Source organism: Otolemur garnettii, unplaced genomic scaffold, assembly GCF_000181295.1.
Source record: "Otolemur garnettii isolate 467f Iridium unplaced genomic scaffold, OtoGar3 scaffold00005, whole genome shotgun sequence".
Lineage (NCBI taxonomy): Eukaryota > Metazoa > Chordata > Mammalia > Primates > Galagidae > Otolemur > Otolemur garnettii.
Window position 1 is genome coordinate 10,462,777 of NW_003852400.1, and position 15,378 is coordinate 10,478,154.

General features: G+C 33.3%; 1 protein-coding gene across 2 annotated transcripts in view; it reads right to left on the minus strand.

The window, feature by feature from the left end:
* Positions 1–15,378, minus strand: part of CACNA2D1 (calcium voltage-gated channel auxiliary subunit alpha2delta 1) — a 502,006-nt gene that overhangs the window by 180,261 nt on the left and 306,367 nt on the right. For both annotated transcript variants that reach the window (XM_003782628.2, XM_012811373.2), the window contains exon 5: positions 12,817–12,858. In XM_003782628.2, the coding sequence (XP_003782676.1) occupies positions 12,817–12,858 (42 nt within the window). The remainder of the gene's footprint in view (positions 1–12,816; positions 12,859–15,378) is intronic.

A 15,378-nucleotide genomic window follows, 5' to 3' on the forward strand; every position in this document is an offset into this window, starting at 1 on the left:
TGGAGGTTGCTGTGAGCTGTAATGCCACGGCACTCTACCCAGGGGGACAGCTTGAGGCTCTGTCTCAAAAAAATAAATAAATAAATAAATAAATAAATAAAATAAAATAAAATTTGAATATTAGAATGTAATAAACAGCCGTATTGTTTTTACAGAAAACTTATGAGCTTAATCTTAGCTAATTATGTTTGATGAAAAAGAAACTAGATGTTTATGAATTCAGAATGTTTTTCCAGTTCTTCAGATAATTAAAATGCTATCAAATATTTTAGATTTACCCTGTGGAAAAACTTATACCATTACTTCTCCAGAAACAATGCATTTAAGATACTTTAAAAAACAATTTTACATCATTTACATGTAACTTAAATGAAAAGTAAATTTATTACATCAGTAGCCAAGGTAAAATCAAAGAAATAATTCTAGTTCCTTGAGAACAGTTTCACTGTTAAGCCTTCAGGTACTTCTTCTATTAAGAATTATGGTATATAAAAGATAGGCAGACTTTGGGAAAAGGGGGGAAAAGGAAACAGCTCAAATTGTGCAATAATACAAAGAAAGACAACAATTTTAAAAATATTAAATAGTGGCTATTAATGCAAAAAATTGGCATTTTCCAAATGACAGTCAAAGATAAGTATGGATATGAAACACATCTTAACCAAATTAAATTAAAAGGGAATAGTGCTCATTGCAATAACTTGTTTATTAAATTTAAAAGGCAAAAAATAGACATTCTACAAAAGAAATATTAAGATCGTTGATGAGGATTATAGTGGTAAAAAGCTGAGATACAGAACATGAGAACATCCTTGAAATAAAACTGATGTTCTTTCAGTTTGCATGATGAATCAGTGCCTGGGCATTGCCTATAGCAGGACCAGGCACAGAGCAAGGAGAGCCATTATTATTACAACACAGGGGGTGTGATGGAAAAAGAAGTGTAGGGGATAGTTCAAATAGCCATAAGAGGATATTTAGCACCATGCTATAAATCCACATCTATACCTTATATCTTCCCTACATTTCGGGAAGAGGGTCATCAGGTATTTCTCTTCCACCAAAAGATTATGAAAAGCACTTTATGATTTCCAAGGCTGAAAGGTCAATATACCAGATCCTATGGAAACTATGTAGTATTATGTATTATATTATGAAAGGAAAATAATGCAATGAGGCCGTTTTACTTCCGAGACATTAAAAAAGATTTTTTTTTTTTGTATTATGATAGACAAATACACTTTTCAAAATATTGTCAGGAAGAAGAAGTTGTTTTAGGCAACATAAAACCACCTTAAAACATAGGAAAGTCAGTTACATCCAGGGGAAAGCTAAGGCAAAGACTGACTAACACCCTGCAAGGAAGACAGAATCAAAGAGCTCGAACTCTAGGACTCCGAGATCCCACTGCAAATGCCACTAATCCAGAAAGACTGAGAATCAATGTTTAAACTATCTTTGCAAAAGAAGCATGTCCCCTAGTGCATTAAGCATTAAAATTATACCAAGAAAGCCTAGGGAAAGTTTATAAAGTAACCCCCCAAAAACATAAGGCAGAATTCTTAACAGAAACTGAATCTACTCTACATTTTTATATTGATTCGACTGGATTTTAACCCCCAATAAATGGTAAAATGGCTATATTCCATACAGGGAGGCATGCATTAATTTTAAGATATTGATGGTAAACATCTTTGGGAATAGTGGATTAGATTGGTGGAAATTTAGGATTTGAAGTCTAACAGCTTTTTAATTACACAGATTTCATTTTACCTACTGCAAGTTCACTGTAACCTAGCAAATGTCAATGATAAAGCTCGTAGGATAAAATACAAGCTAAATGCATCAAAATTAAATATGGATAGAATAATACATAGTCAACATAAATTAAAATCTTAAATTGGGTGGTGCCTGTGGCTCAAAGGAGTAGAGCGCCGGCCCCATATGCCAGAGGTGGCGAGTTCAAAATCAGCCCTGGCCAAAAACTCAGGAAAAATAAATAAATAAATTAATTAATTAATTTAAAAAAATCTTAAATCAAAATCATCTCCAACATTTTTAATTTCAAGTCTTAATTTTTAACAGTTCCTTCATGGGGCCTTCTGTCCCCAAAGGTGCCCACAGCACAAGCAGGGCAGCATAATACAGGGGCTTACTGTGCCAGCTGTGGACCAGGCATTACACTGAGTTCCAAACCCTATCAAATACAAACTGTGGGACACTGGACAAGCAACTTAGCTCACTGTATTTTTACTTGCTTTACCTGAAAAACATTTAAATAATAGAGTTCAAGAGTTTGAGGTTATAGTGAGCTATGATGGTGCCACTGCACTCCAACCTGGGCAAAGAAACTCTGTCTATAAATAAATAGGGTATGCCACAACTTATTCTTGTAAATTTTAAGCTGTATCCATAGGAGTTCAATAATAGTAGCATGCAGTATATGCAGTAAATATATTCACTGCCTAATTTATATAGGTATATGTACTGTCTAGGTATATGCTTTAAATGCTTTTTATGCCACTATCTAGTATAGAAAATATATCTATATATAAATATATATAACATATGCTAGCTATCTTATAACTCAGTCAAAAACACTGCATCCAAAATATTTAAACCATTTAATTTAGATGCACAGAAAAAAAAAGTAATTTTGAGTACAAAGCAATTAATATTCTATCTTTATTCTCAAAGTAATTTTGAGTATAAAGCAATTAATATTGTATCTTTATTCCTTTATTCAAGGAATCCTTGAGTAGATGATAAACATCATCAGAGGCTGAAATAAAGCCTGAATACTATAAGATAGGTTTTTTTAATGTTAGACAAGAAACTTAGATTTTTATTCTTTAATAATTAGAATGGATTTCATCACTGCTTGATATAGATCCCTAACTAGCTCATTCTAGAAACAGGTTTATTTAGTTCTCCAAAATAAAATAAAATCATGAAAGATTAGGCTTTTAAAAAGACATTTAGGTAGGAAATTATGTTCAAATTAATTTTTATGTAGACAAGACTCCACTGAGAGGAAAATAAATAGCAACATAAATATGCAAGGGAATTCAGCCGACTAGCCAAATGTCCCAGACAGGACAAAGTTTTAATATGATCAATAAAATAAAATGTAGCAAATAAATCAACTCTATTTAATGACACGGGAATTCTGGGTTAAACTTATTGCATTTGGATTCTAGTCAGAAGCATGGATCTCGTAATTAGGTTAATAAGAGTTTCTAATGATCTGCTTTCCTTGGCTGACTTTGCGAACTTAGAGAATAGTGCAGCTTGCTGGCACAACTCAAGGCTTCTAGGGAGTGTGCATCACTAATCTTCAGGGAATTTAAGGACTCATTTGGTCAGATGTCTCTAGAAACCTAAAGTAAGAACTTAAATAAATTTCAGAACTAAAGGGAATTAAATCTAGATTTTCATAGATAACTGTTATTAGCCAACATTTTTCACTTTCATATGTTGACATTTCATTTTACATATGAAATACAAATTTCATATGTTGTAAATTTTTTCATTTTGAAATACAATTTTAGTTTCAAATTTGAAATTTTTTAAAAAGTCTTTTAAAGATTCAACTATGATTTTTATTTTGAAGATATCTAAAGTTTTTCACACAAATGTAAGAGTTAAATTCAAAACAATAAAATGAAAAATATCTCAATTCATTTATTATTGTTATCCCATTGGGATACAAAAATAGGCTTGATGTGGTACTAAAATCATTTCAAAGCAATCTTAAATTTATTGTAATATTAATAATATATTTTTAAATTACATTAACATGTCTAGACTGCCCACTATGAGTCTGGAAATATTCTAAATTCTCTACATGTGCTATCAAATTTAATCTTCACAGTAATGCTCTGAAGTTGGTAACCCTGTCATGGCCCTTTTATAGACCCCAAAACGTAAAAAACAAAGAGATCAAAGAGATGAAGAGATACTGACTTTGCCAGTATCACTCAGATAAAAAGTGGTGTAGCTGGGATTCGTATCCAGCTAGCACTCCAGGGCACAGTCCCTTAAATATCACACTCTATTGCCTCTTCCCTATTACAAAGTATGTAGCAATTGCACCTGTGCACCTGTTATTTAAGAAAAACTAGAATTGTATATAGAAGCATTTAGGAATAAAACGTCCTATCATCTCTATCTTAAAAGGTTTAAGCAAAAAAGAGATGAAGCAGTTATAAAAACAGATATAAAGTATTTTTATCTTAAAAAGTGTTTTTAATATTTTAAATGTTTTATGAGAAAATTTTAAAATAAATAATTTTGAAGTATTTTCCTGATGCAACAAAAAACAAATCTTACATTGAAACATTACGTCCCTTTTAAAGAGGGAGCCTCTTTGGAAATAAAACTCACCAACTATTATTTATTCTAATTATAATATATGTAGAATCAGAAGGAACTTTAGTTTTGATGGAAAATAACCCCAAATTCATGTTTCACAAAAATTCATGATAACTGAGCTCACCATATCTGCCCAGGTTAGAAACAAAAATTCCTGATGCTTACATCCCTGTAGTAATTGCAGATAAGTATTCTAACTCAGGTAATTATTCTTCAGCTTGAATTGGTTTTAGACACAGGGGAAATGACACTGTTCTGTTTTGATATTACTCTTGGTCCTGATGAGTGTTCCCAGGGACCAAGGAGAGAAGATGAGGAAACACCGCCCGCTGGCACTTCCATCCTCCGCAGCCGGCCCCATTAAATGAACTAAAGGAAACAAACGTCGATCTTAAAATTTCTTTAAAAATTCTTTCAAGTCCGTAAGTAATGCTAGCTTTGCCATTTCTTCTCTTAACTCTACTTCCACTGAGTGTGAAAGAAAATGAACATTTCCACTATGGTTGCAAGTGGTTTCCAGCGCCCTCTGCTAATACAGCCCCACTTTAAAAAGCAAACGTGTCTACAGTATTGTGAACATAACCCAGGGATTCAAACATAACTTTAACAAGCATTTCCTCTAAAATTACTCTATATTATGACGATGACAAGACAAATAGGATGCCTACTTGCAGTTGATAAAAATTGAGTAGACAAGATGAAACTCTGTATGTGCATACTATATATATAGTGTAAAGTATTACATCATTAGAGCCAGAAATGTTTTAGAAGTTGCTCAGTATACACCAAGGAAAGAATAACATTTGGTACCTAGAAAAATCAAGAAAGGCTTCAAGAGAAGATTATTATACGAACTGGATTTCTAAAGAATACTTAGCATTCCATAGGAAAAACTGCAGGATATCATGACCAGGAAATCAGAGGAGGGAACTAACCAGCACAAATTCATAGACACAAGAAAGATGGCCTTAAATTCCTGGTAAAGCTACGACCTTTATATTCTTGAACAATAACTGTCACTCACCAAGTAATTTAGCCCAGTTATACCTGCATTTTTACGTATTAAGAGGACATTTGTTTCAAGGATGATAGCCCTAATTTTTGTACTATATAATTTTATCTATCCTTTATTTCATCTACTGCTTTAGCTAAATCTGGCTTTCAGCATTTATTTCATAGCTACAAGGTGAATATAAATAGTAGTGATCTAAGTAGAGAAGCACAGACATTATAAAACACCCTTGAGGAAATGTCTTCCTCTAGAGTCCTTGAAAAGCCAACATTCTCCCCACAAACTGATCAATTCAGATGCAGCCAGTAGAAGGCTTGCACAATAATTGATCAACTTTAAATACTTAACCTTAAGTGAGCCCATGCATCATTATAATGAATAGAATCAATAGATTATACCTCGTTACACCAGCCTTTATATACATATGTGAAGGCTGGTGATACACTAGCATAATATACATAGAAGAAATGTAGAAATCTGGAAATTACAATTTTGATCCTGATTCAACATGGACTAAGCCCTCTCTGTATGATTTACTTCTATTAGGAAAGCTACTCCATCTCTAGGTACCCATATTTTACCACCATTTCTCAGCACCCCTATCCCACCTTATCTTAAATGTTACTGTTTTGTGGAATCTGTACTGTCTAGGGCAGGCATCCTCAAACTATGGCCCACGGGCCACATGCGGTCCGCCTAGGACATTTATCTGGCCCACTGGGTATTTTTGCCACTGCTGCCTGTCCCTGCTTAGCAGCCAACTTGTCCCGGGGCCCACAGTCTGGCCCTCCAATGGTCTGAGGGACAGTGAACTGCGCCCCTGTTTAAAAAGTTTGAGAACCCATGGTCTAGGGCATTTTGGGCAGCCAGGGTGTGGGGGAGATAGTCCTCACTCTGTTACCCAACGTGGAGTGCAGTGGTGGTATCATACGTTGCAAACTCAAACCCCTGGGTGCAAGCAAACCTCCTGCCTCAGCCTCCTCAATAGTTAGGATTACAGGCATGTGCCACTATGCCCACATGAATTTTCTATTGTTTGTAGAGATGGGGTCTTGCTAAATTTCTCAGGCTTCTTTCAAACTCCTGACCTTGTGGGATCCTCCTGCCTTAGCATCCCAATGTAGTAGAATTACAGGCTTGAGCCACTGTACCCAGCCTGGTCCTTTTTATTCTTATCATTTTGATGTTGTCTAGATAATGTGAAGCAGGCTGAGGGTAAGACAACAGAGAAGAGTGGGATCACGGCAGGCTGGAAAGTGTGCTATATCCAAAGGTATTCAAATTCATTTTGTTTTTAACTTGGTGTGAGCATGCCAAAATATATTTATAGTTGAATCTGGCCTTGCTATATACGTAACTTCACACTTGCTGGGGAATTTCAGCCACTTGTTTTCAAATTCCACTCAAACTAAACATATAACTCTATTCTAGGCTGTTCTCCTAAGCAACCAAACTGAATACTTAGCTGCCTACTAGAAATTTCCTCTTGGATAGCCTTGAGCAAGTTTTTGACATAAATGTTCCTGACTTTAAAAAATCTTTGCCTGAAACACTGAAGACCTTCAAATTTACAATTACATGCTGATTTTATTGCAGACCTAAATGTTTTCTTCCATTAATCCTTTATGATTATACCTAATCCATATATCTTGATTTAATCTTTGCAAATAAAAGACTTACGAATACATATCTGAATTTTGACCTCCATATTTACCATTTTTGTTCTCTGAATTTATTTTAACTTTTTGGCATTCAGGGAGTCTATCTTAAGATTACTCTGAGCATCACTGATTAATAATTTGCATTTTCAAATCTGTTAGTTCTTCCAATGAGAACTGTGTTTTTTCAGTGGGTTTTTTTTTTTGATGGTTTTATTTTAGTCTACTTTAGATAGATCACTGACTATTTTATTGTTGACACTAAGCACGTATTTAATGTTTTTCTTTTAACTTGAAGAACACAAAGAATACTAGATTAAATGTATCTTCTATGTCTTTAATACTACTCCACTGTTACTGAATCTTTCCTGAAATCCTCCATTGACTGGTTTCTATTTTATTGGTCTTAAATGGAGAAAAGCTTCTCTAGTCTCAGGAACAGGAAGCTGCGTTAGAACTTTGAATCACCGAATAGGAAACTACAATGTACCTTAATTTGTAAAAAAACTTCTACTGAAGACATAGTCTTATAATAAATAGCTGAGTGTCAGTCAATCACACCAGCTAAAGTTCAGCCAATCACAGGTTCTCAAATAATCAGATTATGTCCAAGAAACATAAATGCCACATCACACCATGCCCAAAAGGACAAACAGCTACAACCAATCCAGCCATTCAGTACATCACTTCTTTTTTCTGTGTATAAATACAGTAGAACCTCTTTAAGTTGACCACCCAAGGGACTGTGACAAACTGGTCCACACATGGAGGTGGCCAGCATAGGAAACTAGGCCTGCTGTCCTCATTGGCACCTGTGGTGCATGCCTGGTCTGTGAAAGTTCCGTCAACATAGGGAGGTGGCAAACTACGAAGGTCCTACTGTTCTTCCATGTCACTAGGTGGTGCTCTCTCCTAGTTCTGGGTCATCCCTAACTCATGAACTTTGCTCAAATAAACTGACAAATCTGCCTAAGGTTTTTCTTTTAATAGTTCTCAGATATTTACATCACCATTGAAACATGTTGAGGACAAATTTATTAACTGATGTTTTGTTAACATTTAGTATTCCAATTAATTTTATTGTTTCATTAGATAGTAGATGTAAACATATGAGATGGTTATTTCACATTATACCCTCTAAAATGGCCAATTTTAAATGAAGAATATGTCATTATAGAAATTGAAAAGAAAAGTAAAAGTGCACAATTAAATTGGTATGTAGAAAAGCCAAGATATGCCGGGCACAGCGGCTCACACCTGTTATTCTAGCATTATAGGAGTCCAAGGAAGGAGGATTGCTTAAGGCCAGGAGTCGGAGACCAGCCTGAGCAGGAGCAAGAAGAACCCATCTCTTCAAAAATAGAAAAACTGGCCAGGTATAGTCCCAGCTACTTGGGAGGCTAAAGTAGGAAGATCACTTCACTCTAGCCCAGAAGTTTGAAATTCCAGTGAGCTATGACTATGCCACTGCAGTCTAGCTCTAGAGACAAAGCAAGACTCTGTCTCAGGGAGGTGGGGGGCAAACCAGAACAAAGAACAATTTCAAAAAAATTAATATGATGGTATTATAATTTATGAACATTTGCTATATATAATATTGGGATATATTTGTAGTTGTGGACAGAGCAGCCAATTAAGTCCATATATAAAGTTTTCTATATTAGAAAACTTTTGATAAAGGTAAAAAAATACATCATTCATAAAAGTCCAACTTTATCAGATAAGTAGCAGTTTTTGAAAAAGTATAATCCATAAGTAGAATATCAAAGTGCAACATTTACTTACAATTCTTAACTTTCTGTCACTGTAAAATAGTCAACATTTGGATGGCAGAAAATAAATCAGTCTTAGTGATCAAAACATACACTAATATTAAGAGAAATTAGAAAATATTCAGTATGGTACATAACTTTATATTCATTTTACTGTAAAAGAACATTTTTCTTTTAGTGAAAAAAATCTGACTATTTAAATAATAAAAGTCACTTAGGAAAGTAGGCAGAGTGTTAGCCTCCACTTCAATATGTCAAGAAGAGCATATGAAAAGTATGTGCAGAAACTACTAATTAATTGTGCCCAATTTCTCTTCTCTCCTCTTCTTTCCTGAGTAACAGAACTCTACATTTTAGTTGGGCTCATCACATGGGAGGGGGGATTATACTCCAGCCCCTCTTGCAACTGCTCAAGGCTAGTCACTAAGTTGTCAACAATGGATACAGATAGAAGTGGTGTGTGTAAATTACAGAACATATCCCTGAAATAAGAGACATGTCCCCTATTGTCACTTCCCTTCCTCCTGTTATCTAGAATGCAAAAAAAAAAAAAAAAAAAGAAAAGAAAACAAAATCAAAAATCATCGTGGATATTCTGGCATCAGTCTCAGACCACAACACAGAGAAGCTACATTGAGAAGAGGAACAGTCAATGTGGTAAAGGAACTTTCATGCCTGGATGATTGGGATTGTTGTATTAGCCGCTGTATCTAGACGGTTCCATCAGAGAGGAATTGAATTCTGTCTCGTTTGAGCCACTTTTACTTTAGGACCACTTCAACCTCCTCCAACAAAAATCATTTAGTGTACTTTATGATGAATTATCTTAAATTTCTTTACAAATTCTCAAAAAATAATTTTACATAAAATATTATATTCCAAACCCAGAAGACTGGACTATGTTAGGAGGATTCACTTTTTATTTCAGGTCAAGATTAAATAGGAAGATATATTGGCCTTTTCATTTTTTAAAAGTCTTATATAAATGAGGTATTTTCTCATGTAACTCCCCCCGCCCCTGAGCACCTTTATCCTTGACAAATTACATTCTTACTTCACCTTAAGAAATGATTGCGATATTGTCAATTTTGATTCTGTAACTGACATGAACAACAGGAAATGCAAATACAATTAAGTCTTTTGATACAATAAAGATTTCCCCAAAGACCTAGAGTAGGGTGTTTTCCACACTTCTTTAGATTCCTGATGTCGTTTCTGAAATAACTGAATTTGTTTCTCACAGTAAATCAGTTCTATGTGGAAATATGTGCCATATACATTAAAAGTAAATTAATACAAAAATATCCTTTAGAATGCCTTGACTGCAAACAAAATAATTTCTTATTTGTTAGGAATAAAAATCTCACATATTTAAAAGAAATTCTGACTAATATGGACAAATGCAAATAATATTTATTTAATGCTTTCATGCATCAGGCAACGGGTCTTCAGATTTATGTGTGTAAAATCTTATTTTAGCCAATATCAAGGAATGCAGATTAATATGCAGAATCTAGAGATAAGTAAAGCGATCCATACTTCAGTTACTTTAACAAGTAAAAGAACCTGAAAAACCATGCCTTTCCCATATGAGAAGCAAAATTTGAATACTGGTAGACACTAGTAATCAAAACAGTGAAAATTATTTTAATGTGTTAAATTATCTTTTAATATAAAACAGAGCAGCTTTTGAGGAAGTAATTATTTTGCTCATTTGTCATTAATAATGACAATGGAATTTGTTCTGGTCCTTTCTGTAAATGATTTTAATATGTACCAAAACTCATTAAAATGTCTAAAATCTTTGATGTAATATTCCTACTTCTGGGAATCTATCCTAAAATAAATTAAAACTTTGTAGAAAAATGTGCATGGAACAAAGATATTTATTGCATTGATATTTATGTGAGTAGTCACAAAGAATAATTAAATTTCCATGGTAGTAAGAGGAGTTAATTAAATCATGATATATCAAATCAAAATAATGATCCAAGAACTATCTCACAACATAGAAAATGATTATGCCACTTAAAACCTCTTCACTTAAAGAATCATGGAAATAAATAAACATGTGTGTGTGTATACACACACACACACACACACATATATATCACCCCTAGGATATAAACTACTATTAAAATTTGAAATTTTATTTTTACCCTACTATAAATATGCTATTTTCTTGTAACATTTTCATGCTTTTTTTCCATCTCTCTATATCTATCATTAAAACTGTTGCAATCGATATACCACCAGGAAAGTTGATGAAAATTTTGTATATATTTTTAAATGTCCATATAATTTGTACAAATCAATATTACGTTTAATGGTAAAAGTAAACATCTCTTCAAAATTGACATTTATTCTAATATCAATCAATAAACTATCAAAACATTCATCCTAGCTGACAGTTTTATCCTTAATAAAACTCCTACATAATGAAAATGACAGCTATACTCACCATAAGAAGAAAGATATGACCCCCAATCTACCTATGTGTAGGCAGGGGGGTTCAACTATTTTTTCTTTTCTGCCACACAGTGGAAGAATAAGAATCGTCTTGGGCCACGTGATAAATACACAAACACTTAGGAAAACTGATTAGCAAAATAAAAAGATCTGTGCATACTTTTCATGATGCATGACACAAGGTTTAAATAAAATAATTTCTGTAAAGTGGTTAGCAGAATGCAAATTTTGTGCCCAAAATAACTATGGTATTCAAAAATACTAGTAGCACTGGTGTAATTCGGGTAACTCTGGCATTTCAAGCAAACTATATTTATTCCTTTTTTTGCTTTTTTTAAAGATAGGCTCTACTTGTTTTATGTATTTTTTCACTTTTATCTTTTAAAGAGCTGGAAGAAAATTCTATACTATACTATGGGAATATAATTTTATTCAGGGATGGGTGACATAAAATAATTTTATTATATTTGCTTACTTTTTTCTCTTAAAGTATTTTAACATACTGAAGATCCTCAACTAATACTTTTGTTTCAATAGATAGGTAGTACTAGATAATTTTCCTGATGTAAATAGTCAAATGTATGACAACTTTGAAAAAATTAAATCTAAACTTTATAATTTTAGGAATGTTTCCCTCATAAATAAGTAATTAACAGGTCTCAATGTCTATCCAAATATGGCAACATTAGAAATAATTCATTAGTGTTGAATTAATACGTGTTCTTAAATCATTTGAATATGTATATCCAGAAACATAGACTCTCTAAAATTTTATTTAAAACAAACATATAATACACAACATGGGTTATTTGAAAGTTTTGAGATACACAAAAATCCAGAAATGCAAACTCCACACAGACAGAAATACATGAAACCTCCCGGCAGCGTGGATAATAAGCAAAGCAAGTTGAAATTTGCACAGATGAATGAGAAAGGACATTGTCAACTGGGTTTCTTGGAAGTGAAATAATGAACCATAGAACAGTCTGTCTCAAAACTTTCCCAGGACCTGGGTATTAGAGTCACTTATTTAAAAAGGCAAATAAAGCAACTATGTTACTTCAGCAATTAGACCAGCAGGGCCAGTTTTTACACAGTTGCTGAGGCATCATTCACATTGTAGTTGAAATAAATGGTTCTCCCTAGTGTGTGCAGTTCAAGTCAGAGCAGATATGTGTGGTGACCCTGGTGACAGGAGATAGGATACAAAGATGGATGGGATACGATCTCTGTCCTCCACATGGCTAATGGACTCCAGAGGACCGTAGCCAGTGTCTGCACACAGTGCAGTGGGAGTTCTGTCCCAGATAAATACACAGAATTTTTACTTAAGGAAGATGCCAATAAAAAGGTGTTAAAAATTACTTAAGCACTAAAATTCATCATTCCCATCTGTCTAACTAGCATTTTGTTTAAGCTACCTAAAATTTTCTTAAAAACTAAACCTGTTAGCTCAATATGTTCCATTCAACCAATCATTCTATCATAACTAAGATTTATTGGAATTTAATGTAAAACTTGTAATACTCACATCAAGATCATCCTTTGCATTGTAGTAGACAACTTCATTGCTCTACAAAAAAAAAAAGGGGGGGCATGCTTTATTGATTTGAATAATAAAAAAATACTGTATCAATACATTTAATGCATTTTGTACACATTTTAAATATTAAAATATTTATAATATTCTTTTCACAATATATCCCACAAAGATCCATAAAGATTAGCCAATATTTTTCTAGGAAATTAAAAGACTGAATCAGTGGTATTTGTAAAGCACATCTTGCATTGGGAAAAAGATCTGAGCACAGGTCTGAGAATCACTTTTTAAGAAAAAAACTAAAGTATGAATTCATTATGCAAGTTATATAAAACATATTATACATAAACATACATACATATGTATTAAATAATTAACAGGATAATTCAAGACGCATTTAAGATAAGCATCTTATTAACATTTTCTTGCAGGCCCGCCCACATGAGAGAAAACAGAATTAATTCAAGAAGGGGCATGAGAAAGAAGAAAGGGCCTCAGTAAGTGCCCCCCTAACAGGTACAATGTAGAGGTGTAGGCATACCTCCCAGGTGAAGGCCTCAAACACGACTCAGACTGTTCCTAGCAAACACAAATAATGTAGCCTAATTGTGTGTACCCTTATATTAATCTGAAATTAAAAAAACAAAAAATAAAAATATTTTGTTGAAAGCATGACTAATATACACTCATGCAATGTTAGTAGCAATTTCCTTCTGAGAGTCAGGTAAGGAACCATGAGCAACTGGGAATTTAGAGAGAAAAAAATCAGGATTATCTAACACACAAATAGTTTCATATTCTAGCATTCTAGCAAAGTAGTAAATCAGTGCTGGCTCTTTAGCAAGATTAAATAGATATGGACAACTCTGCTGAAACGTAGCTGAAAAATAACATAAATATAAATTAGGACAACATGTGGTACAATGGGAAAAATGAAAAGAAAGGATGAATAAAATGGCCATCAAAGAATATTTAAAACTCCCATTCATTGCTCTTTCCTTCCTTCTCCTGAACTACTTGGAGATACACATATAGTCCACCTTCCACAAGTCCTCAGGAGTATATTGACGACTATTGAAAGATGCTCTTTCTACGCCTCTTAAACAGCCACAAACATAGACACTCTAAAATTTTATTTAAAACAAACACATAATACACAATAGTTTTAAAAGAAAAATTACTTGGGGTAAAAATCACTAAATTAGTGCATCTCAAAATCTCTAGATCTTCAAAACATTAATAGATGTTACATAGGCCAGAGCATTTCACGATCATATGACTTTAGAAAACAAAAAAGCTAAAATTATCTCTTTTCAGCAGGATTTCAGTATGTGATTGTAAATCTCCAAGAAGAATATATATCTTATTTTGTTTCTCAATTTATTTACCATAGAAAATTATCTTTGTTTGAGAAATATAGTAAGAAACTGAAGATCAAAACTACACACACACATATCAGACACACGATTGTATGATTCACCATATTGAAGGAAACCCATGAGTTGGAATTCATTTCATTGAGAATTATCAAAGCCTTTTAAGTCATTGCATTTCTTTTTTTAAAAAAGAATTATCAAGCAGTTAGAAAATGTTAACACACACACAAGTTCTAATTCCTGAGACACTTACTGCATTCATTTTATAACAGTTAATATAAAAATCACATCTCATCACATCGACAAAACAAGAGAATCTTCTGAAACCACCAGAGACCCAAACCTAATTACTAGTTTATCGATCCCACTTGCAACTCTGTAATTTATACTTAGGGAACAATTTTCAAGGTAGAATATGAATTCCAGCAAAAGTTAAAACACTGAGTGAGTTTGTTTTCATTTTAGACTTTATTTTCTGCCATCCTTTTGCTCTTGTTCATAGAATTGGATCACATAGAAAACAAGGTAGAGCTACGTTATATTCCAGGGAGTTCAGCAGCATTTCCAGCAGATATTCCCTAAATGTCAATATGCATATACGGCCATGCCAAGATAGGCACAAAATAAGTTCAATAGATCTACTCCTACACTTTAGGTCAAACGATGGACACAGGGCAATTACATAAAACAACCTGGGTAGGCAGGATTACGCTCAGCCCATAGTACTACAACTTAGGGACTAGGTTCATTAGAGAACTTTTTTCCTAATAAATAATTAATACAAGTAAAAATTATACTATTTTAGGTATTTATTAAATCTATGATTAAACATTTCTCATACTCTGTGAAAAGTATGATAACAAATATGATACTGGTATTAAATCAAAACTAAGTTTTTGGGTTCTGCTAAGGTAAACTTTGCATAAAATTACAATGAGTAAAAATTTTAAAAAAAGAACGTCTATTTTCTCACAGTTTCCAAATGTTTTTCTTTTTTTATTATACCATACTTCACACAAAACTCTGTTACCTAGCTTTTCTTTCAGAAACACCATATCGCAAGGTGCTATTGTATAAAAATGAGCATTCTGAACTCTGAAACTGTTTTGCTTCTAACACTGTTATTAAAAATATGTATTCCAAAGCTTATTTAAATTTTATACATTTGCATAAGGCT